At 38.0% G+C, this 24,908-nt stretch overlaps 1 protein-coding gene across 1 annotated transcript in view; it reads right to left on the minus strand.

Annotated features, from left to right (window-relative positions):
* Positions 1-316: 316 nt before the first annotated feature.
* The window catches only part of PMS1 (PMS1 homolog 1, mismatch repair system component), a 43,426-nt gene continuing 18,834 nt past the window's right edge, over positions 317-24,908 (minus strand). The window contains exons 6-13 of the mRNA XM_057374123.1: positions 24,384-24,500; positions 20,541-20,663; positions 19,325-19,468; positions 17,236-18,122; positions 12,837-13,292; positions 12,170-12,300; positions 3,830-3,990; positions 317-2,361 (exon numbers count right to left, since the gene is read on the minus strand). Coding sequence (XP_057230106.1) covers positions 2,170-2,361; positions 3,830-3,990; positions 12,170-12,300; positions 12,837-13,292; positions 17,236-18,122; positions 19,325-19,468; positions 20,541-20,663; positions 24,384-24,500 — 2,211 coding nt within the window. The 3' untranslated portion in view covers positions 317-2,169. The remainder of the gene's footprint in view (positions 2,362-3,829; positions 3,991-12,169; positions 12,301-12,836; positions 13,293-17,235; positions 18,123-19,324; positions 19,469-20,540; positions 20,664-24,383; positions 24,501-24,908) is intronic.

Consider the following 24,908-nt stretch of genomic DNA (forward strand, 5'->3'; position numbering starts at 1 on the left):
TAAACCCACCCTGGCACCTGTGAATACCATTTGCTAATCACGTTCTGTCCTCAAGCTAGGGCCTGAATACCTATTAAAACAACTTGTTCTCTTAATGTAGACTCAAATGCTTATCCAAGATATTAACACTAGCTTCAGCATAATCAGGAGACAGTTACCTTACYTTTTGGAAAAGAATCAGCAATTATTAATCCCATGAAATATTATATATTATACTCCAAACTGAATAAAAGTGGTGCACACGTATATTTAAGTTCAAAGTTATTTAAGTATTTCCAACAAACTTAGGACATAAATTTCCATTTTGCAGCTTGCTTTTGGYTTTTCTTACTGTAATGGCTACTCTCTAAACTCTCACAGTTTGTATTCCAACAAGAACAAAAATAACAAACGATAACCTTCTGCACCCAATGTGAGGCTGGGATCCTGTTTCCCCATCAGAGCCAAGTGTCATGTCTCCTTCCTCTATCTCCATCCACCTTCTCACTTCGATTCTAAAAATTCACATCTTCTGCACTGAGTGACATTTACAGCCAACAAGTGTCCAGTTTGCAAGTGACATTCTCATTCTGTGCCTTGCTTACCATTAAGCTTGAAAAGATATCCTGCTCGTTCCTTCTGATCATCCTTGCTCTTTATGAAAAGGATAAACTTACTTTAACGGCTTAAAGAAATATTCATAGAATTGCAGAATAGTTTAAGTTGGACCTTTTAAAGGTCACCTACTGCAACTCCCCTGCTGTGAGCAGGGACATCTTCAACTAGATCAAATTGCCTAGAGCCCYATCCAACCTGACCTTGAATATTTCCACAGATGGGGCATCTACTACCTCTCTGGGTAACCTGTTCTAATGTTTTACCACCCTAATTGTAAAAAACTTCTTATATCTAAACTAAATTGGTGCCTTCAGTTTAAAACCAGTACCTCTTGTCCTACTGCAACAGGCTCTGGCAGAAAGATAACCATTGCCTTTCAGGTTAGAATTTACATGTTGTGATATATGGTTGTGATGTCTTAAATTCTTAAATTAGTTCACCAGTTCACCATCAGTGGTTTACATATTCAAACTCTACATTTACTTGTCTGGTCCAAGTCTGTCCACAAACTAGCTTGTACCTGGGCCTTTCAGCAATCTTCAACCATTTCCCCAGGAGCCACAGCACGACAAAGCTACGTCCTGCCACCACGTTTTCATAGTGCCAATATTTGCATACAATAGCTGGGGATGACAGGAATTTTCAGGTAAGTTGTCTTGAAACTTTTAAAACACACTCTTCCAGAGACAGGGCATCTGCTATGCACAGAAGGCCTAAGGGGGTAGGTTTACAGAAGTAGGGCAYTACTTGAAATAGAGGAGTAAACATTGTGTTCTGGTAGAAAGAGAATGAACCAGTTTACCAAAATCAGTAGCTCTCTATATAGCAGACTATGCCCTAGTTATGCCACATTCTCCCTGAGGGAGGACAGTTTATGTTTGCCACCCCCAAACAGTTTTTGTATAGCACTGCACCAATAAACATCCATGGGCATCTGATTTCAGTGCTAACCTGTGCTCCTGTGACTCAGATCCTTTCTGCTTTCAAGTAACTGGACAGTTTTTGTCGATCAAAAGTTTTTAAAGTGTACTATACTTTCAAGAACCACACTTCTGTTAAGTGCAGAATTTTTGCAGACTGGGCACTAGGGCTGTCAGCACCCTTTTACATGAGCTAAGGATTTCCAAATAGAAATACAACACCATAGAAATGTAACTACAATAACTGCCTATGACAATGCCATATTTAAATACTTACAGCTATCTGGAATTCCTCTGAAAGTTAAATCTGATGTCCTTAGYATAGCAAACTTTGTCATGCTCTGTTGAAAGCAACTTCTAACCACTTCACATCTAAAAATTCTGATACATTGGTATTTCTTAAACCTGCAGCAATAAGAGAAGGATGAAACCAGTTGAGAACATTTCTTTAATAAACTCCTTAAAAAAATAGTGGTGAACAGTATTTATTCCCAGATTTCAAGTGGCAATTTTATTTAAATAAAGTCTTTCAAAGGGGAACATATAACAATGAAAAGTCATTATACAAAAGCTTTGCACAAAACATACTGAAATTACAACGTAGTGATCAAAATTAAGCAACAGAAGTATGACCCCAAACAAAATGTTCCATTTACTGAATAATTTCCATGGAGTTGTKCTTGTCAACTTCTGGAATATCTGTTAAGTGATGAAAAAAAGGACGACCATGAACGCAGCCTTTATTTTCCTTTCCAAGCTGTTGCTTCATCCTGTAAATTGTGTTTTGTACATCTTCTTTTGACAAATGYAAGGGCAGCTGCCGAGCTAAACGTACTGCTTCTCCCTGTGGAAAGGAAAAACAAAACTAAAAGCCCAGTAGTTTTAAAGCACCACTTTTTAGCACAGTAGCCTGGGGCTACCAGAAAGCAGGAATTAAGCACTCACTGTTTAAATGGCATTCTTTTCTGGAATATTCCAAATTCCAGAAATCTAAATGTAACTCTAAACATATCTTACTGATCAGTTCATGACATTTCTACAAGGAAGGCAGGCACAGTCAGCCCCCTGGTCATGTCTGCACTTTTAGCCTACTTTTGCAAGATGCTTTGTGTTTCTGAAGCTCTTATTCCCTGTTGCCACCAGCATCAGATGTTTACCAGCTCATAAGAACCATTTCACACCACAAACTTTAGAACCATCATAACTTAAGCAGTCAGTAAGCAAAGTTTGAAAAATACTCTAGATTAATGATGTATTCATTACCACTATGGACTGTTTCATACCCTGAAAGGCTGCTTCTTCAACCATTACCCTGTTCTTTCTTCTGCATCTATCCAATGACAGCAAAAGCTCTAGTCATGCTACCTGCTCAGGTACGAAATGTATGATAAAAGTTGTCATTCTGAACATGACACTGAATGGCATTTCCAGTGTTTACCTCCCAGAGTGGTCAAAAAATTCAGTGTTTATTTATGAATAACAGCTTTAATAGCTGTTTGCGTTTTTTTACAAACCATCCCTGTCTCAACAGTGAGCTTATCGATTCTTTAAGTTTGTTCCATGAGTGCATGAGAGTGGCTCAGTAGTACATAACAGAACAACTTGCTGCAAAAGCAGCTTACTGCCCCCAAAAGACAGGGAAAAATTTGGATAATAAACGYTTAAAAAATAAAACATACATTCTGTGTAAATATGTGCCTGGTCCCATTTTGAAATAACCCGATTAACTCGGCATGTTATAAATGTTTAAGTAAAGAAAGGCTTTACATATATTTGGTAACCTTTCTGAAGAGAGATCTTAGGAATTGGTATTGAAGAGTCTTAGTGAAACAGCTAGACAAGAAGTGATTGATAACTACTATTATTGGTTACTCCAGCTTTAACTAGTACCACGTCTATCAGTTGTCTTAGACACTTCATTGCCATTATTGTTTCTGGATGAACCATTTATTTATTTGAATATAAAATATTAACACAAATCACTGCCATTCTGTGGCAGTTCTATATTCTAACATGGAGAAATGTCATTCTAGTCTGAAARGTGCCTGTACAGAGAGAAATACTTYGTGAACATCAGCTTTTGGCATCTGCTCTATCACACTGGGTGACTGCTTTTGGGTATATCTGATGGAACTRTTTTGGTAAGGAATACACAACTCAGAGAAGATAGATATTCTCCTTTTCAAAAGAAACTTCTGTTTAGAACACAGTGGCATTCATTAAAACAGAAAGCTGAAGAAAGATTTTCAAGCTATTTAAGGAATTATTACAAGTTTAGCTGGCTAATACTTAAAAGAAAGCTTYTGTCTCACCTCCAAGTAATTTATCACTTTGAGAGGCCTACATTCATATACTTCTTTTGCATTTCTGTTAACTACTGCATTCAGAATTTCTTTCAAATCAGAAATTCCATAATATGGCAGACAATTTGCCATCCCTTCTATTTCCAGATGACTTTCTGCAGCCGAAACACCTGAAAATACAAAAACAAAACAGTAATTCATGCTCTGCTTTAAYTTCTATTCTGTAGTAATTCACAGAAAATTAAACTGATTCAAAGTCACTTAGTAATTTAGYCCAATACAATTAAGAAACTTTTTCGTTCCTCCCTTGGAATGAAAAGCATTTATTTGCACAATGTTTCATTATGATGATGCGTGTTTATTCACACCACAAATGTCTCAGCTTACATTAATCCAAATCCTAGCTGGCACTGTTTAATGCTTAAAACATTTGCAGCATTCCCAGTCTTGAGCACTGCTTAATTAAAGCTTCTGTGACTTTAATTTTATGTATGTTTAATTAAAGTAGAAGCTAGCAATAAAACACAATTCAGTTTGAAAAAAWTTAAAACAGTGTTGGCACTATTTCCTATGTAATTGGTTTAAACATCTGTGGAGTCCAAATGTTATAATAATAAATTAGATTCCGCTGAAATAAAAAGCAGTTTTYCCCTCCTACCACATCTGAGGAAAAACCTCAAGCCAATAAAATTAGAATCTCTGTGACTGATTTATCATTCATATGGTATCACTGCTAGAGCAGATACCACGCTGAGTAGGAATGATGAATAAAAGAATTAAACAGCCTTTCTAACAGAGTATCTATTCAAGCTTTGAGGTCTACATGATTTCCCTTCTTATTCACATCACRTGAAAAAAATTGATTTAAGTTGTTCCCATACAGTAACGTTTCTGCCACTCCCAGTCAGAAGGATGTTCTCAGGCTCACACRTTCTCCTTTAGTCCTTCAGACTATCTTCTCATTCATGTTGAGTGCACAGAAACCTCAACCCAACCTGCACAGCTACCCTCCCTTTTCCTTCACTACAAGTCTAACAAGTTAAAAGTTTCACAAAGACAGCATGGAAAACTTTAATTAATAATGAAARTAAATCCACTCTCATGTAATGGCTCCAGGTAGGATGAATTACCTTCAGCCTGACTCACAAATSGTTTTTGTAAAGTCAAAAGAGCTAGAGACAAATAGATTGTTCCAAGGTGGATTAAACTAACAACTGTCACAAGGGATAATTCCTGTTCGTAATCCAAGCAACAATGTGAAGTATTTCAGAAATGAGAGAAAATATATATGCAACCTAAGTCAGCAAAATGTACTTTCATTAGCTAGCAGAATGAAGCTGAGTCCAGGCACCGATAATTTGACAGTCATTAAACAAGAGCACAGATGAACAGGACAACTGTGCCAGGTTGAAACTCTTCCTGACTATGGGTGTGTTACTGGGTAAATAATGCTGCTGGGCCTTTTTAAGATTCATGGCACAAGTTAATTTGACCAGTGGGAATTCGATATAGAGAACAAGCCCCCATCCCCCTCCTTCTAAATCACATAACCTTCTTCCAGATATGTATTCAACACTGCTTCACATCTGAAACTTTATTCCATTTTTCACCCAGCCTTGTTTTCAAGCTGTCTTTTCCTAATCATGGCCTGCAAGCAGAGACATATTTTTACGCAATACTGTAAACCTGTGATCCAATTAAGCTTAAAGCAAAATATTTAATTATATGAAAGTTTGCYAGTTATAAAGGTGAGAAAAGACGATGTACTATGCTAATATTTCCCCATGGGAAAGCCTGTCAGTAAGTGACAGAAGGAAAAGATAAAAGTCTCTTCTAAAAATCTCCTTCAGCTTTTTTCTCTTCATTTTTGTCCCATTTCTGATTTTAATTACAGATTAGATTTGAGAAACCATTCCAGACCATTTGATTATGCTGCTTTCTCTCCGTAATTAAAACTTAGTAGATTTGAAAACCTTTCCTTAATTGCCCCTTTATATGCCATCAAAGTCAGGACAATTTTTTTAAGTGTCAGGTATTTAGATATTCAGTTTAAAAACTTGCATTTCCAGTTCTTCCCTTTAAAATTTAATGATAGTGAGGCTCTGGATTTGCAAAACATTTCCTCATGTACTCTTAGCCATTGTTCCATCTGCAGATTTTGACAGCCAGATTTGATTTCACCATTTTCCTCTTTAATCTGAAAGCTAAAGTGGGCTTGAAAGATTTAAATGTAAGAACAAACAATACAAACCCTAGCTAAGGGAAGTTTATTTCTTTGGTGTTTTTGTTTGTKTGCCATTCTCTTTTTCTGCTAACATTATTTAAACTGCAAAGTAGCCCAATTGCATGATTAACATGTACTTATCTGCAAGTCCTTGCAGAAGCTCTGATATTGGCAACACTTGATGATATAAGCAGATGTCCAAGCCTCAGTGTACTTGTAAATTTTTGACAAAATATATATTAAGATTTTTGAGTATTCAAACAGCAGTCCTCAAGCAGTTGCCATGGTAGTTTCTATTAAATACTTTGCAACTTCCAAGGAAAGTATTTCCATGAACAAATAAACTAGCTTTCAAATGAGTAAAAATGTGGATTTCTCATTGCTTCAAATTTCCCCCTCTCTTTCCAAACAAAGCATTTACAGCCATATCTGGATAATTCCTTCTTGATGGCCAGGAAAAASTCTTCACTTCCAGCTGCCACCTAGATTAGGTGACACTGTAACACTGTCTATCTCCCAGTCTATGGTCAAAATCAAACTGAAATTAAATTGCAGCATGATTTTCCACTGGTGGGTTAAAAGAGCTGAGGCAGTTTATATTATCAATGGGTTATTTCCCTATTACAGCTCTTTGAGGCCCTATAAGCACATTCTTTGTACATACTCATGTTCACTACACATATTCTATCAGGCAGACAATTCTACCCTAAAAGACTGTTTTGGAGCATGTCCCAAGAACCACTATTGATAGAATCTCAGGTAAGGTGTGTTTTTTTGGTCTCAGCTCCTCTCCAGCCAAGAATTCCTATCTCTCTCAAGGCTTTTCCCAAAAGCAAACAGACAGATGTGCAATGAAGGCACATATAACAAACACACCTCAAGAAGAACTGGACAGAAAGTAATTATTTCTTGAAATGTTCCCTGCATGTAGGGGTCACTGTGAGCAAACAAATGCCTGGCAGATCCCAGAACACTGAGTATTAAGTAATTTGCTTTAYTAAGTAAAAGCAAACAGACTGCTGTCCCAAAGGTAGCATCACTTGGAGCCTCAGTAAGGCCAGAACAGGAGGGGGTGGGAAGGCAGTGGAAGACAGACTGGAGCTCAGCGTCACAGCTTTGCAAATTACAACAACTGGCACATTCCACAAAGAAACCATTGATTTTGCCTAAATGACATACTGACAGCAAGAAGTGTTTTCTTGGCTRTTTCATAACATGTTTTTCACTGTCAGCTATCCAGAGAAAAATCTAGTTGAAAACTTCTTAGACTGGTGAGCAATTAATATGAAGAGAAACAGGGAAACAATACAAAAATCCTGGTCTACCAAAAACATGAAGCAGACAGGGCACTTCCAAAATCTGGGATACTTGGAACAATTTTGGCTGCAATTATGTAGAGTCTCTGAAGAGAGTAAAGGTAGATTACCCTTCCATCTTCTAGTAAGAACACATTCAAAAGGCAGACTTATCCTCAAATGAAACAACAGGCAAGTAAGGCCTGCAACTCCCACATTCTTGTGAAAATAAAAATCCAAAGGTGCATTWGTGAAAATACAGAAGTTTAAGCAGTTTTCCCACCAAAATAGCAGAACAGGAACAAAACTCTGTTTGGAACTGAGTTCTTTGTCAGAAGGAAAACAGATAATCAGACCTTTCAGCAACCTACTAGGAGTGTGTCTGGTGCCACGTGGTGCTGTGGGGTTCAGAGCAAGACCTGTGAGAAAGACTTCTGGTAAATGATGAGAATAAATAAAGCTCAGAACCATCCCACTAGCTAAAAGGTGCTGGCCATTAAAGAACCTAGTTGTGTATCTATGAATTCAAAAAGCACTGGGAGGGAGTAAGATTCAATTTCTGAGTATTAATCTCAAGATTAATGCAAGATTAATTAATTACTCATTTTTTCTTATGAATGACACTGCCCCTAACATGTCAACTAAATAAGGAAAAATTAGTACTTCATGGGTGGGTTTTTTTTCAAGTAAGAAACCATAATCTTCATGAAAAGYCCCTCTGTGCCGTAAGTTGCCAGAAAGTAAGATTTTGAACTGCCAAGATGCATTTTTTAAGAAGATGAGTTGAGATGCAAGCCCAATACAACACAGTAATTATACCRGTCACCTTCCAAATTAGGGAAGCTACTCGAGGCTTTTTTAAATAAATAAAATAGTCAGCTCTGTAATCACCCCARCATCACAAGGAAGTAAGGAAGAGATCCATGGTCTTATACGTAAATTTAAATCATTATAGTCATTTAAGAAACTTTCCTAGTGGGGTGCACAATACCAAGGGCAACAAGTCCAGTGTTCCACATTAGTATTTGAGTCTTATGAGAATTAATATATGGTCAGCAATACTCTGCGTCCTTCTCTTATTTTCTGGCAGCAGAATATCTGTAGAGATTTAAACAAATWATCAGTGAAACCTATGAGACTGACAGGTCTCTTCAGAGACCACCATGGCTCAAAGAAAGCTTTTTCTATGATTAAAACTGCCAAACGTTTGAATTGGAGCAGCTAAGTTTTCTTTTTTCTTGTTTTGGGAGGTATCTTAGAGCTAGTGATGGCATCACAGTCTTARTAACACAGATCAACAGAAAGGCTTGTTATTTTGCAAGAAGAAATCACCCGAAATACCACTGGCATGTTGAAATTCAAACCTTAAGAAATCAATCTATCAATCAATCAATCAATCAACAAATTTGCTTGTGATGTAAGAGGATGTCTCTGTCAGAAAAARTAAACTTTCTATTACAGAAAATAAAGCTCTTCACTCAGGATGAAAAAGGAAGCCATGCACACTATTAAGTGCTAATAAGCAGCTATTAATGAGAAATCAATCAGCAGTCAGAAGGGAACATCTAATATGACCATATCASGGCTGAAGTCCCAAAAGAAAATATAGACCTTCAAATATGTACAGTGGACCCTGACGCAGAGAAAGAGCTGATAATTCAGTTCCGCTAAGAAATACTAGGACTGATCCATTTACTCAAAAAAGTTGGGAAAAAACAAGTTACCAAGGTTGTGTTCACAGAGAATGGGATTCTGGTGTGCTCCTATGGGTGCTACTGAGGAGAAACCCTCAGTTACCATGGGTTAAGTGCACGTTTCCATTCTGGGACCTCCCCACAGCAAGTTGTGACCTTCTCAACCACCACGCAAAACAAGAATCTCTGGCCCAAAAAAATAACAATACATCATGAAGAAACAAAAGCTTTCTGAAGCAAATTCTAGTTCTAGCATCTGAATGCCTCTCTTTCAAAAAAACCCACAAAAACAGACATTGAACTCAGACAGTAAAAAAAATTAATGCCTCTATGAGGATACTGAAAAATATTTTATGAAACAAACCGGTTCTCTCAGAGTTGAGAAAATCTACAGAATACTCAAGTCTAAGTGGGATAAATCACTCCTGGTCTCCAGACCACTTTCTGTAATGATTAGACAAGAATTTATGGGTTAAAGAAGCTTAAATTGCATAATGAAATTCCCAGAGATGGACACAGAAGTCCTTTGAGTGTTGACAATTAATACATGTGTTTCCAAAAATCAGCTCTATTAAGTATTTGTAGAAGATAGTGTATTTCAGGGACAAGTKTAAGAAAAAAATGAGGGACTGATGAAGTATTAAGTAAAAATCCTCTGGTCAGCTGGAAAGAAAAAGCTGGGAGAAATTCCGTTTGTTTGCTGTATTTCTACCTTCATCTGCAATGGKATAATCTTTTAATAAAAGAGACTGTAACTGTTATAATGTCATCAGCAGAAGCTTATAAACATGACTGACAAGACTCAGATATTATTAACTTTTCATTCAAGTGGTTAAAACAGAAGACTGGGACAAAGAACTGAATTAGATTCCCATTCTTCATGGGCTATCCCTATGGTAGTGATCAAGTGCATGACCATGGATCATCAACCTCCACAGTGCATGCAAAGCACTTTTACTTTCACTAACTGTAACCACACAAAAACAGTTTTTTCACAAGGCCTCATGTCCTTCAATTTACACCTTAGGAACACAGCATTGGAAGACTACGTCCCAGTTATGGTGTCAAGTCCTTTGCTATAGTGTGCAATGCTGCTCTTAAACTAACCAAGCTGTCTTAAAAGCAGTTTCCCATTTGGTTTTGGCCAAGACAGCCAATTTTGTTCACAATAGCTAGTATGGAGCTGTTTTAGATCTGTGCAGRGAACAGTGCTGGTMATAYRGGGATGTTTTTGTTACAGCTGAGCAGAGCTCACACAGCACCAAGATCCTTTCTGCTCCTCACCCCAGCAKTGAGGGGGCTGGGGGTGCACAARGWGTTGGGAGGGGACACAGCTGGACAGCTGCCCCTAACTGACCAAAGGGGTATTCCAGACCATGTGGCAGCAAGCTCAGCACATGGAGCTGGGGGAAGAAGGAGGAATGGGAAGCATTCACGTGATGATGTTTGTCCTCCCAAATCACCATTACACATGATGGAGCCCAGTTTTTCTGGGGATGGCTGAACACCTGCCTGCCCATGGGAAGCAGTAACTTGATTCCTTTTTTTTTATTTTATTTCTATACACAACTCCTGCTTTACCTGTTAAACTGTATTTATATTTCAACCCACAAGTTTTCTCACTTTTACCCTTCCAGTTCTCTCCCCCATCCTGCTCAGGGGGGTGTGAATGAGTGGCTATGTGGGGCTGAGCTGCTGGCTGGGGTTAAACCATGACACAGCTGCAATACCACAAGACTGGTCAACAACTCTCCACTGTTGCCTAGAAATAAACTAGAAATTAAACTCTTCACCCAGGAMGAAAAAGAAATTGTCTTYAGATTTTCACATTCAATTTATTCAYATCTAGTTACACTAACTAGAGTTTGAGCAAACTTAGAATATCAGGAGGCTAAAAAAAAAAGTTTGTGAGCAAAAATGCTAAGCCACAGTCCCTCTCTCCCGTGTTTGTCAAAGGACATATGATAGACCACCTCAGCTTTTGCTTTGCTAGTCTGAATAAACCATGTAAGAGCTGCCTCTTACAGTCCGTGCTTTATTTCCCTAATCATTCACTCCATGATTATTACCACGAACACCTCTTCTACAAAGGTGTTSTTATTTATGTAGAGATTCAGTCAGTCAGAAGGAAGCTTCCTTGTTTTTGCTGTGCGTAAGGGAAACAGTTTTGGCTCTATTCTTCCCAAAAGCTCAGCCTCAGAGTGAAGGAGTTGGGCTACATCCCTTTTTTGTACCTACCCTTAAAAGATCCCATATGTTACAGTACATCTGTCATCACTGTACATATGTGGGGATCTGTAACACATGAAGCTATAGCATTTCTAACAGCTCTTATGGCCAATCTTTTCCCTGAGCTGTCAACTAGGTGCTACCCCCAAAGACGCTTGCTTTTCTTGGAATTCTGATATAGAATTCRTGATCTGCAGAACCAACACTGGGTGCACTGCCCCTGTGTTTCYAACAGCATCCCTGGAAATAATTCTTCAGAAAGATGCATGAACATTTGAGCTCTCTTGGTAAGGTGAAAGAATCACATATGAAATGAATTTATTCTGTGATCAACAAAGAGGCACTGAAAAGCATGCTCCCTCAAAAATAAATTCAGCTCAAACTCTGAGAAAAGGTGTGGTGATCCTGCCACCATCTCTTGGTAGGCCCCTTTGGGCTCTCTGTTACAGTTTYGATAGGAAAGTACCACATCAACCAGATGCAGGTCCTCACTGAACCTCCTCAACTCTTGGCAGTACAGGAGCAGTCAGTAAAGCACATACTTGCAGAAGCTTCTGCAAGTATACCATAAAARAAGGTGCCCAGACTAAGGAATTCTTACCAGAATGGCAATTAAGGATATGGGCACTGAGCATTTTGAGAAAACAAGAAGGAAGTGGGGAAAACATGGATTTCAGAACATTCTTTGAAATATTATTCAAKTTCTCTGTTTAGTCATCAGTTTCCATTACTCAATGTTCTGTGYAGATTACACTCTTTGCCGAGGAATAAAATCTCAGTGTTAAGGAAAGCAGGATGCTAGTGCTTTAAAAGACAGTATCATGTAGAGTAACATGATTCACATTACCAATAATTTAAATCATTAAATCATAAGAAACAAGCTCAAATGCAACCAATAGAGACATACCTTCTATCACTTTTATCTGGAATCCATTTGCTACAAGCCTTGGATCTGACAAATAACCYGATCCACGGAAACTCTGGTAATCCTTCTGCATTTTACAAAGAGCAGCCATATACTGAGATCCACCAATAAGACTGGAAAAAAAAATCCTCAAACTGTTAAAAACTAACATGCTTTATGTGAAAATTAAAACTGTGCAAAAACCACAGAAAAAGGTAGCAAGTGATAAGGAGTGATTAAGATTTTAAAAAATATTTTGAAAAAGAACTCTGTTTAAAGAAACAAAATGAGAACTATTCACTTATCTTAGTGAGTGACCAAGTTTAGGCATATAGTAACAATAATTTTATCCACCACTTCCTAATCCTTGGGAGAAAGTCAGCTACAGGAAAGTTGTGAAAATGTGGAGCATTTAATTTTCTTTKGGGGAGGAAATCTGTATTTGCTGTGCTACCAATGAAACTGGTCAAAAATCATACTTATTTCAACTACAGTAAGACTAAGCGTGCTCATTACTTCAAGATAAAAAGTATAAAARCCAAAAATCTGTTTTAACAAGTGAGTGCACAAATAATCACAGCATTAGCAAAGAGGGCTTTGCCAGAGTTTACTATAATTAATTATCAAACASTTCAAGGAACATAGAYATTTTTGCTCAATAGTACTATACCTGTCCGTTAACACGATTGGATTRTCCAGTTTCTGTACTGGAAGCTTGTGGTTCATTAGTAATCTCTTACATAACAGGGCCTCTTCCACTCTATATGGATTCAGCAACTTTACATTTTTTTCAGTAGCAAGCATCCAGACATCAGGAAAACTCTGACGACGGATCAGGAAAAGCTCGTGTTCATCTGAAGCCTTTTTCTCTYGTCTCTGAAAGTGACGTGTGCAGGAACTCAGAGAAAAAGGCACTGTCACAATTTTCAGAGGCTGTTCCAGTTTCCCCTTCTTTTGAGTCTGGTCATGGAACATCTTGTCAAGCTTCTGCTGGTCAGATGCAGAACTCTTTAGCTTGGGTTTGTGTTTTTCTGCCTCCTTTGCGGRTCGGTGCAGTGGCTGTGCATTGGCTTTCTTGACATCTCTGTTGTACCGYTCCTGGTCCTTAGTGGCTTTTATTTCATAACTGAAAGGACAAAACAAACCTGTAGCATCAGCAGATAAAAASCTCCAGACCCCAACTCCTACCACACTAAACCACAAGGCAAGGTAATCATTTCAACAGTCAGGAACAACATCCATGGATCATTCAAGTACCCATATCAATATGCTGCCCACTGCAATGGAGATGTGCCTGCATTACATTACACAAGCTGGAAATTCTCCTTCATCATGACAGCCAGCAAAACCTCAATTACTGTAAGAGGGAGGAGCTATTACTGTAAGGAATTGACTGCATCATATAAAAATCTACTGCAAACTGCTTTTCACSTTAGTCCCTTGTTTAATTTGCAGTCAAATATAGTTTTGGAAGGAGTTTTGTGTCACAGGCACATCCGGCTCAATTCACAAAGTCATTTAAGCTTCTAGAGCTCTACAGACTTCCAGGGCAGGCCATGTGGCTGGCAGGAGTTGGGAGCCTGAATAATTTCCCAAGCCTCAGGCCTTACTTAATAAAACTATATTTGATTTCAAATGACCTAAAATTAGCCATATTAAGTGTAAGAATACAGAATATGCATGATTATCACAGAATTCTGTAACTAATAATCAATTTTAGAGATTTTTCAAAAACCCTCAATAAAAAACCAGTCCTAAATGTTGTCTAAATGGTTAAAACATTACTACATACTAAACCTTTACAACATGAATGGATTCTTAATGGGTTTATAAATGTCAGAGAGAYAGCTAAACTTTTATCAGTCCCAGGTTTATGCTTGTCTAGTGCATATGAATTTTACTTTTCTGAAAGCAAAGGGTGTGATTTGCTGAACTCCCTCTTTTTGCCCTTATTTGATATCCTGAATTCTAGAAGGTAATTCAAACCAGTCTAATCYTCAATTAAAACAAAACAAAAAGAAAGTAGTACTATCATACGTTAGTATTGGAAGTAAGTATTTTAGCTGGTCATATTTATTTATTGCTACTTGCTGGAACAGTTTGATTCAATTATGTGTATGCATGCTGGAAAATTAAGGTCAACAAAAGGGTCACCATTTGCAATTAATTATGATGTGCTAGCATTCACATATGGTACCAATATTTAGTTAACTAAAAAAGTCAGCTTAAATAGTTTCTTGCAATAAATCACGTCCTAGAAAATATGGWGCAAACATTAAGATAAAAAACATCTGCTCCTTTTAAAATGAATGGATAAAATCACTTGAACAGAATTTTTTTTAATCCCAAATTCATTTACAGCTTTGACCAGATCAACAAATACTTTGTTTTGAACAGACCTAACTGTAATGCAAAAATATATTTAAGTGTAAGAGAACTGAGATTTCAGTGATCACTGATAATTCAAAATGAAAGCACTTCCAAAGTCCAATTTGCAGGTCAGTTTAGTATACCACCAGATAAATTCTAGCCTCATAAACTTTGATTGTGAGAATCTTTCACATTCATACACATCACTGTCAGTGATTTGCCCAGAACCAAAGAAATACAGATTAAAAAACTATGAGGGAACACCTTTGCCTTTCTGAATATCCTTACACAGATGCATATACAATCAACAAGTGCTACAAGAACAGCTTTTCTCTGCTTTGTGAATTAAGACTGCAAATTCAGGATCCTTTTTTTAAACTACAAAACCTAAAGCCAAGGAAATTTGCAAAACTGGGAGAAAATACAGAGTGGAAGACTAGAATGAAGGCTAGTTTCAAAGGAAGCTTTGGTTTAACTAGAAAAATGGATCCAYGATAAATTGTTTTCCCCTTGCATCGTGAATCTGAACAAAATTAACAGCCTATTAAAAAAATCCCTTTTCATATAGAAGTCTCTCAGCCCTTATACAACAAATAATCTGAATTKGAATATTTGCAGCAAACTCTGACAGCAAAGACCACGCTACCTGAAAAATGTTTCTCCCAAGGTACAAATATACTCATGAAGAATTACTGCARAGTGCTGACAAGGTGATTTGTCAGTCCCATGATAATGTGTGTAGCTTTGAACCTTTCCTACATCCTCAGGGTAACTGCTCCTGCCACTGCTATGGCACTTGGAGGGATTTCTCCCACTCCTACCTGAGCCTGACATGCAGGAAACATTAAGGCCAGAAACATATGCAAGCTGTATGAACGAGGAGCCGAGTGAGTGCAAGAAATGAAATCCTTTGCAAAGCAGGGGGATATGCAATGCTGCCAGCATGGACATGCACGGAGCTTTCCTCCTCTATTATAACCTAAAGACCATAACATTTGACATTCCGGTTGTGTAATAAATGCTGGCTTGTTTTGAAAAGGCCATCCTGTGTCACTACGAGACATCTGGTGCTTGTACTACTCCCAAAAGGGATTTAAATTAATTTAGACCCTACGGAGGGGCCACAGAGAGAAAGAGAGATGCTGAAACCATGCACAGCCATTGCACAAGGCAGGACTTTACCACAAAAGGACGGAGGACTACAGCCCAGGAAATGTGGTGTTGTGCCAGCAACGATGCACAAGTAGGGCTGTGGCTCTTGGGCTGCCCTGATGTATAGACGTTTGTTGTTACCTCTAGGTGGCCCAATTTATCCAGAGTACCTGGAAGGAAAGACTCATGTTCTCCCCCAYTAGTCTTCTGGATTGCTGATTTGCAGGAAAAGTTGTCTGTCTATCTCTTCCTATTGCTGTTTTCTGAGGCAATTTTAAGAGAATAAAAGTGGAAAGGTAGACCAAAGCTGAAATCTATAGATACAACTAACGGTAAATTCTTCATTTCCTCCAATATCCATGGGATTCAATCCTACATATAAGGAAAATACATATACTACATATAACATATTGCATTAAATTCTACATATAAGGAAAACTTGATTACCAGAGAGGTCTCCTTCCTGAACTAATGCAAAGTTAATCTGTAGGCACACTCTTTAACATAACAGTTGTACCAAGAAAGCAGCCATGAAATCTCAAAAGCTAAAGCAGAGCAAATTAAAATTTTCTGAAACAGCTGCCAGAACCTTTTGTTTCATTTCACTAAAAGCATAAATATAATTGGAGTACATTTCTACTATTATATTAATATTTCTKCTTATGAAAAAATGGACAAAACACTTCCCACACGTATGTGTTTGTGACCATAGCGTGTTGCTTGCATGGTAAACTTTAAAGAAGGAAAATCAGAAGCTAGGTGAAAAGATTTTTACTTAACTCTGACATGGCTGATGTTCAGAACAATGCAGATGTTTTGTTAAAATATTTCCTTTTCTTGCAGATGGATTTCAAAAACTCTGTGACATTTCAATTTAGAAAAATATGGAATTTAGCTATTCAGATTTCAAATTAGGAAGAGACTTGGTTTTGTTTGAAACAGATTAAAATTCAGACTGCACTATACTCCCTGAATCAGCACTTGAATAGCTGTTTAGGGGAAAAAGTAATTCTTTGAATTATTTGATAGGGTTTTACAAATACTATTCTGAGGTAGCCTAGGTTGGGCTGCAACCAAAATTTAGAGGAATGGAATTTAACAAATGTTCAAGTACTAAAGCTCCTAAAAAAGAATTCTCACATTATAGCAATTGAAGTTGAAAAACCTCTGAAGAACTCTGCAGTGCCTCATCCATCACTGTGCTGGTTTTCAAGGACAGTGCATTAGGAGGGACATGGTAAAGGCAGCCCCTAGAAGTCTGTAGGATGCAAACAGTACACCTTCTTACCCGTTACCTTAAATAACTATTCAGCAAAACTGTCCCTAACTGCTGCATGGCACAGTGGCAAAATGAGTAATTCCAATAAGCAGTACACAACTGCACACAGCAAAACATCAGGACTCACAATACTGATTCGGATCTTGAAAAGTCAAAAATATTTTAATTATTTTCATAAAGAACTGTTAAAATACATTTTTTAAATTCTCTACAAGTGACTCTTTGGTAGCTTCCAGATTTAGAAGCAACACACAGCCTGAATACTTACTTTTTTTTCTCCTCTTCATTCAAATTCTTCCACTGCTCTTCAATTGTCAGCAGGATGTCATTCATGCTGGTCTTTGGATTATCATTTATCAATTTTGGACGACATTCATGTGTGAAAAATTCAAACGCAGACTTTGGTTTCTTTATTATTCTGCTATTAATTAAGTCATAGGCTGTCACATGTCCAAATTTTTCACTTATCAAGTTTTTTTTCTTTATGCCTTGATTTGAGGTGTGTGGATCATTGCTTTTTCCACCATTTTGGTTATTAGCTGGCCTTCCAACTTCAGGAATCAAAATCTTAACAGGTTCCAGCTTGTCTCCCAGACTGTCTTTAAATCCATATCCCATACTCCAACTATCAGCAGAGATTTCAGATAAGCCTTTAGGGACTAAGGCTTCCTCATTTTTATCTATTTTGCCATTTTTATCAGAACTCAAAAGATGCTCACTGGCTTTTTTAGACTCGGACTCCACAGGAACACTGTTGTTTTGAATATCAGCTATATTGTGTCCATTCTGTTCCTCCTCATGCAATAAATTTACMGAACTGTCTGGAAAGGCATCACTCTTAGAAACCTCTCTTTTGTCCAGGCGACTGTGTGCACTATCACCACTAAATGTCTGATGATTTAAGCAGATCTCTGCGTTTTTTCCTGCTTGACAGTTTTGCACATCACTGCTGAGTGAAAGGAATGAAGTATGAGCATGTAGCTCATCATTTCCAGATGGTCCCATCTCATTAACAACCACATCTGTTTGGTCTGTTCTATGAACAAACATGTCTTCTGAGGTAACATCTGTTTTATTACTTTCACCAGGGACTGYAGCAGGTAGTGGGCCATACAGAGATTTCAACACATTTTCAACTGCAAGTAAGACAGATTCCTGGAAAATAAGAAGAAACGAAGCAGAAAATACACACACACACAAGTGCACCTGGAAATATAACTGCCAGATACCAAGAACGCAGAACAATATGCAAAGTGCTCTTATTTGGAATAATTTTTAGACAAATCTGGACAGATTATTGCATTGCAGTTGTTCCCACATTCCAAGACTCGGAACTGGACACTTTCAGCCTCAAATATTTTGTGACTGTATTCTGCTTCACTAGTTTACTCTGGTATCACAAAACCAATTAAATGCTTTCTTTGTAACAGGGTTCTGACTGCTTAAACCAGTATCAGGTAAAGCTATTCCTACCTAATATGGAGCTAAAAGTTTACAGCCAAAACAGGTGCACCAGCAACATCCAGTTTTATGAATGTATCTGTGCAGGTGCTCTTATGACGCATATTTCCAAATCAACTTTGCATCAAGTGATGGAAATGAGTATGATAAAAAATCAAAACAAAAAAAAAATAGAAATAAATTTGAATAAAAGAAAAAAAGAGAGAAAGGAGACTCCAAACCTTTTTCTAATGCCAAAGGAAAACTAGATCAAATGGAAAATGCTGTGTTAATTTTCATACAAGTGACACGTATCAGGCTATTTGCAAGAGTCACACAAATACAAAAGATTTTCATGAAGAAGAGAATTAACATACTGGTGTAACTACCTATATTCATTTTGAAAAAGTACATTAATAACCACTAAAGCAACCTTTCTATTTTCTGTGGCGCTTCATTGATGTCATCAATAATCTGTACACATAATGACAAAACAGCACTTTGATGACAAATAACTCCCCTYGTCCCCACCCCCGTTTTAATATATGGGGTGTTTAAAGAGTGGTAACTTAGTTTAAATATGAAGTTAAGCATTAGAGGGCCACATAWCATAATTCCACTTATCTTCTCTAACTATAAAGCCATTTGAAACCAAAATGGTACCTCATATACCTGACAGCTTAAAAATCCTTTAAATCAACTGGGCAACTAATTTTGAAGAATCCCYCCCTAAGCCCGTTCAGTACTTTTTGATCAAAACCATGCTCTGACACAGGCAAGCTGYCAKGTAACTAAAAAAAACYCCAAAACCCCAGGGGCACTGTTTACCTTTAAACATTCTGGTAGTCCCAAGGCCCTTATAATGCTTATATAAATTAAAGATTGACAACTTAAAACCAGAGTAGAATCTTAATTACCTTATCATGTAGCAAAACTTGTGTTTTATCAGGTGTTATATTCACATCCACAGCAGAGGCAGGGACAGTGATATTCAAAAAGAAAACAGGATATAAACGAGTGCAGTTCTTTTGTGCCGCCAGACTGTAGTATTGTCGAATTAACTACACATTGATTTAATAAAGAGATGTCAGTAAAGGCAACAAAATAGACAAAAAGGCAGAGAAACAAAATTTGACATAAAAGAGTAACTGGTTTGCTGGTTTTGTTGGTTTTTGAAGTTAAAGAAACACTTAAAATGTCCTCATATACATGTATGCAGAATAATTATCAAGAGGCCAGTTCCTGGTGGTTTCCATGCCTTCAYAGCATGGAGGTGAAATACTAGGTCTATATTCCATTGAGGGCATGTTAAAGAACCATCTCTGCAATGGGATTCAAGCTGAGCTTTGAACTCTCAAAAGAGCCAGGTACATCAGATAATGCATGGAGACAGATTGGCCTTATTCAGTATTGAACACACCARCACAAGGTCAGGGTTTACATCTACAAAGCTTTGTTTGCCAACTGAAAACTACTGTTGTGTCCACTTTAAAACCTACAGGAACACTTTGGCATGAGCATGATTTTCTTTCCTGGCGATGACAAGGATTAGGACAGCAAGGCTGCTCCAAGTGAAGTGCTGCAAGGTTCAGTAGTGAGAGAAACCCAAGAGTATCAAATTCTGCCTACACAATGCCTAGCTGTAGCCAATGCTGCTGCACTATCACTTTCATTTCTACCCAATGCATACACAAATTTAAAGGGAAAGCATTGGTGTTTGCTTCATAAGCAAAACAGCTTAGAAGTGGATAAAATCAAAACTATTTTAAAGAATTCTCTTAAAGAAACTACATCAAGTTCCCCTATGAGAAATTGCAAAGGTGACTTATGCAGATTAATACGAAGAAASAATCAACTGTTCTGATGTCTTGCATAGAGCATCCAAAATTCATTTTCTCTAACACCTAAAAATACCTCCTCCAGCTCTGTGCTCTGGCTGCAGCAAATGGAACAGAGCTGAGGCCACAGCAGTGTCAGATTTGTGGAAGGGCTTTCTGTTGTAAATGCTAGTTATCTTCACCTGTGATACTCTTAATTATTCCATGTGGGAAAAAACCTGCAGATTGCTTAGGTGTCTCTGTCCTCRAAGGAATCACATTTCTACTACTTGAATTAAAAGCTAGAGGATGTTACCTTCAGTATTTCCTTCTGAAGAACTGGACGATTATTTATAAAAATGAAACTCCTTTCTGAACTTGAAAGGCTTGTCAAAGAACTGTCTGATTCAGCTTTTGGGAGAAATCCAGAAAGATTTATCTGCAATGATAAAACAAGTATAGTCCAAAAGTCTTTTAAAGAACCCAAAATGTCATTTATAGAGGTAAGATAGTAAAACAAAAACGTACAGGAGTGCAAGTCATTCAAATACATGMACTGCTTCTTGACAGTTATAACGTACTGTCATAATAAAGATAAGTGCACTTTATGAAAAAAAGGGAGGTTGAGAAAGATAGGTTTGTGTCTATTTCCCTAAAACAATTAATGAAGACGTTTCCCATCTGGACTGCCAGTTGCAGCAGGATGCTGCCTGGAGCTGAGGGCTGTGCAGAGCCAGGCCAGCAGCTTTTGGCTTGCTGACTGCAGGGTTGCCAATGTAAGCCCTGTCCAAGCCAAAGGCACAGAGCACTGCCCAACCTGGCCAGGGCACCAGTGAACCACCCCTACAGGGAAAGCCCAAAACACACAATCCCTCCCTTTCTACATACACAGCACCTTAAATAGGCTGTCATAGGGCATTTATTCAGGGCACCTAAATTTACCTACGCCACCTGTATCCAAATCATCTGACTCTCAAGAGTGCTGAGCACCCACGATTCACAGGCTGCAGCAGAACCTGTAAGCACAGCACTGCCAGGGAGCCTTGGAAACAGCATATGATTTGTGTACCTAACATGAACTCCAAGTTTTAAGATTTTTTTGCTGAGATTCTTTAACAGGTTTTTTCAGGTCAAAACAAGGCCGATGACTTGTGCTGCCTGTCCTATCTCTTCCCCCTCTCCCCCCGTAAGCAACTCTGAAACTGTTGGATGGATTTCAAATCAATCTGATAAAGAAGCTGAAATCCCAAAGATGCATTTGCACAATTTCTGTGATAACTGACAGCTGTTTGGAGAGAACAGCCTCAAGATAATGACTTTACTACGGAAAAGGCAATTTTAACTTTTCAAAAGCCAGGAACTATCAGCGTTCAAGAACTGACATGCTGGGCAGCCCACATACTGCCCTCTGCCACCTGCCCAAACTAATTGGTGAAAGAATGCTGGGGCATCATGAGGAGAGAGATTTTGGAGGTATGGGAAAGTCTGGAGAATGTTCCAGCAGCAGGGTGGATCACTGAACACARAAATGAGTCCTCATAAGCTCTGCTTTTGGCAGAACCCCTTGTATTTACTAAAATCCAAATTATCATGCATTTGAAACGGAATTTAAAATCCATGGGATTTGGCCTATCCTTCCCATTCATCTACGTCACAGCAGCTATCTGCTCATGTGCTCCCTTATTCCCTCTTGACCTTGTACCAAGCATTCTGTGCTAAAGCTGGCGTGTTCTGGTCAGCAACGTCGCACAGAACCAAACACCACTGGTCAAATTAAAGAGGTGTCAAGTATCTGTTGGATGATTATCAGAAAACAACATGCAGCACTTCTAGATTTTATTCTGCAGCTTTAGCACATCCTCCCTCAATGTTCCTCCCCTATGCTTCAAGCTCTTTTTCTAATTCACAAATATTTGTACAAGTCTTTCACTTCAAAYAATATTTTTTATACACAGAAAACTGTGTATAAAGCAAAACTGAAAGTCTYCAAATAACTCATTTAACAAGTTGCCAGATTTAGAAATGGCTGACTGCTGTTACTATTTACAGTCATGTAGAATATCAGTATGCTCATTAAAAGTTATCTACAATTCATAAAACTAGTCTTAGTAGAATTTTCATACACAAAAGTATATKAAGTATAAAAACAATTACAGAGACTGGAAAGTACTAATGAAACTTTGATTTCAAACTAGATTAACTGTTTTCAAAATCAATACTTTAATAAAAACCCCAACTTACATACGTATTAAAATACACCTGTGATGGGTGAACAGCAGAATGCTTTTCTTGAATACTTACCTTTTTCCCAGTGGCACATGTACCTGCTAAACTCAGCCTTCAAAGGCAAAGAAGAGGCTAGAGAAATTTCCTGTGTGAAAGTTTTCAGCCCAAACAAATCTATCCACTTRCAAGACTGAGGATCTGAAAAGTGTAAATACTGTCTTGTATTACGAAAAATTGTGCCAATTTTTTACTTTATTAGTTTTCCTTTTATTTTACAAGTAGCTCCTGAGTTTGCATGCTTCCAAACTAATCTGAAATGTGTTCTTATTTCCTTCAGTGCTCCCAATGGATATGCTTTCAAGAAGGCCACTCTTTAAAATCCCTGTATCACTTGTTCAAGAAGTTTTAACTGCAGTGAAGAACAGCAAGATTAGTTTTGTCTTCAGAGTAGACTTTGCAGCAAAGGAGCATGAAGCTACACAGTGAACAAGTAGGAGTTAAAAGGATTAAAGAGCTGGCCTCTGGTCTATATAGCAAATGAGACATGGACCCAGTGGGAAGGAACAAAGAGCAGCATATGCCTTCCCCTTAAATACCTGTTCCAGTACCTGCACACAAGGGAGGAAAAAATGGTTGCACAGGCAACTTAACTCTGCCACTTCATAATGTTTGGCTGCTTAGTTTAGAAATGTCCACGGTTTCTGAACGTCAACATTATGCATGGGTCACTTATACACCTATAAATGATGCACATGGTATTTTACACACTATTTAGAGACAGAGAGAGAGATGGAATGTTCCCCAACTTCTATTCAAGGAATATGGATGCCTCATGATATAGCAGAGAAGTAATGTGAGAACCCAAGTGCCTCCTCCAGGCTAGTCCCTTCTAAATACCCCCTTATCTTCCCTTTGGAGCCCCCTGCACTCGTCCTGTGGGCCCATCCAAGCTATAATCAGGTAAGAACAGCTCTGGATGTGCTGTTCAGACATAAACAACTAAAACTTTGTAAAGAACAAGAAATGACTTAGTTTTGTTCCCCTTCATTTCACTGCATGCACACAAGCTTTCTGGCAGACTCAAGATTTAAGTCTGAATAATGCTATTAAATTGTACCTATATACAGGCAGACCTTAAAGTCCAAATAAYATTATTAAGCAGCAAGCTGAATGTAGCATTGGTAAGTTGTGTCTAAGAGCCATTGTGACCTTACAGTGATTCATCTCATCTTGTCAAGATTTATTACTACAAGATACAGGAAAAGGCAGCTTAGGAGGTTCCAAGGTAGCAAGATTCCACTTTAATAAAAATGTCTCCAACAAAACGGAAGCAGAGTAGTAAAATATTTTTTGAAAACATGAGACAAAGGAGAGTATCATGGGGAATGCTCTCATCCTCAGAAGRAGCAGGAGCCAAGAACACTGAATTTTTTGAAAACTAGAAAATATTTCCTTGGAAAACATGTTTTGTGGAAATTTTGCATAACTTGCCCTTCTATGTGTTCCTTTTGCTGCTCAGGTGCCCCCACTGAAATTGAGGGGATACTCTTTTAGAGTACAAGGCTAAGAGGCCATGAAGATGAGAATGATCTAAATGCTTAGATATTAATCAGAGCACAACCTGCCTGTGGGCCAGGAATCCCAACTGAGACAGCTCTGAGCAATCAGCAATTCTGCATTTGTCATCACAACTGTTTTTACTGCCATTTGATCAGTGCCACATGAGTCCTGACGAGATGATTCTTGGAGTGGATTTTCAATCACCAAACCAATTAATTTTACAGAGAGGACAGTAATAGAATCAAATGCATTAATCAGATGTCAATCTGGAGATSCATCTTCTTTTTCAAAGTCTGCTTGTTTTTGAGTATTTCTTTCACTCTCTTCATTGACAGACCTGAAGTGAATTTGGGAGAGGGAAGTTTAAACTCACCTCAGGGTATTCGCAGCAGTGTTGAAAAGGTACCATACTGCTCATAACGGCTGTTCCCAGAACTGACATACAGGCCATTTTGTGATCTGACACCCTGGTCTTCTGCCAAATAACTGCCTGAAACAAATGGCACAGAGTCAAATTTTTGACATTATATTTGCTGAACTCATGTCATGTCTATGAACATGCATATGCAACTGCACACACACTGTATATGTAACATTCTGTACCCTGACCCTCTGAAAATCACAACTTTCAGTGTTAACAGACTCGATATGGTACCTYTTGACACGTCTTCTCATATTGTATTACTTTTTCTGACACACAGCAATTGGAAAACTAAGCAAACCTTGTATTCGTGGATGTTTTGTGGCCATTCTGGACTTCTGTACATGAATCAACTGTTAAAACCAAATCAATACAAATACWACTTCTCCTCTTAGATATACAGCAGTGGGCTTTGTGCTTTTCCWGAGCATATAAATTGAGGGTTTATGACATGACTCTCACAGGCTGGTCAACATT

Source organism: Malurus melanocephalus, unplaced genomic scaffold (genome assembly GCF_030028575.1).
Source record: "Malurus melanocephalus ecotype Western Australia unplaced genomic scaffold, MMel_1.1 scaffold_216, whole genome shotgun sequence".
In the NCBI taxonomy this organism is placed as follows: domain Eukaryota; kingdom Metazoa; phylum Chordata; class Aves; order Passeriformes; family Maluridae; genus Malurus; species Malurus melanocephalus.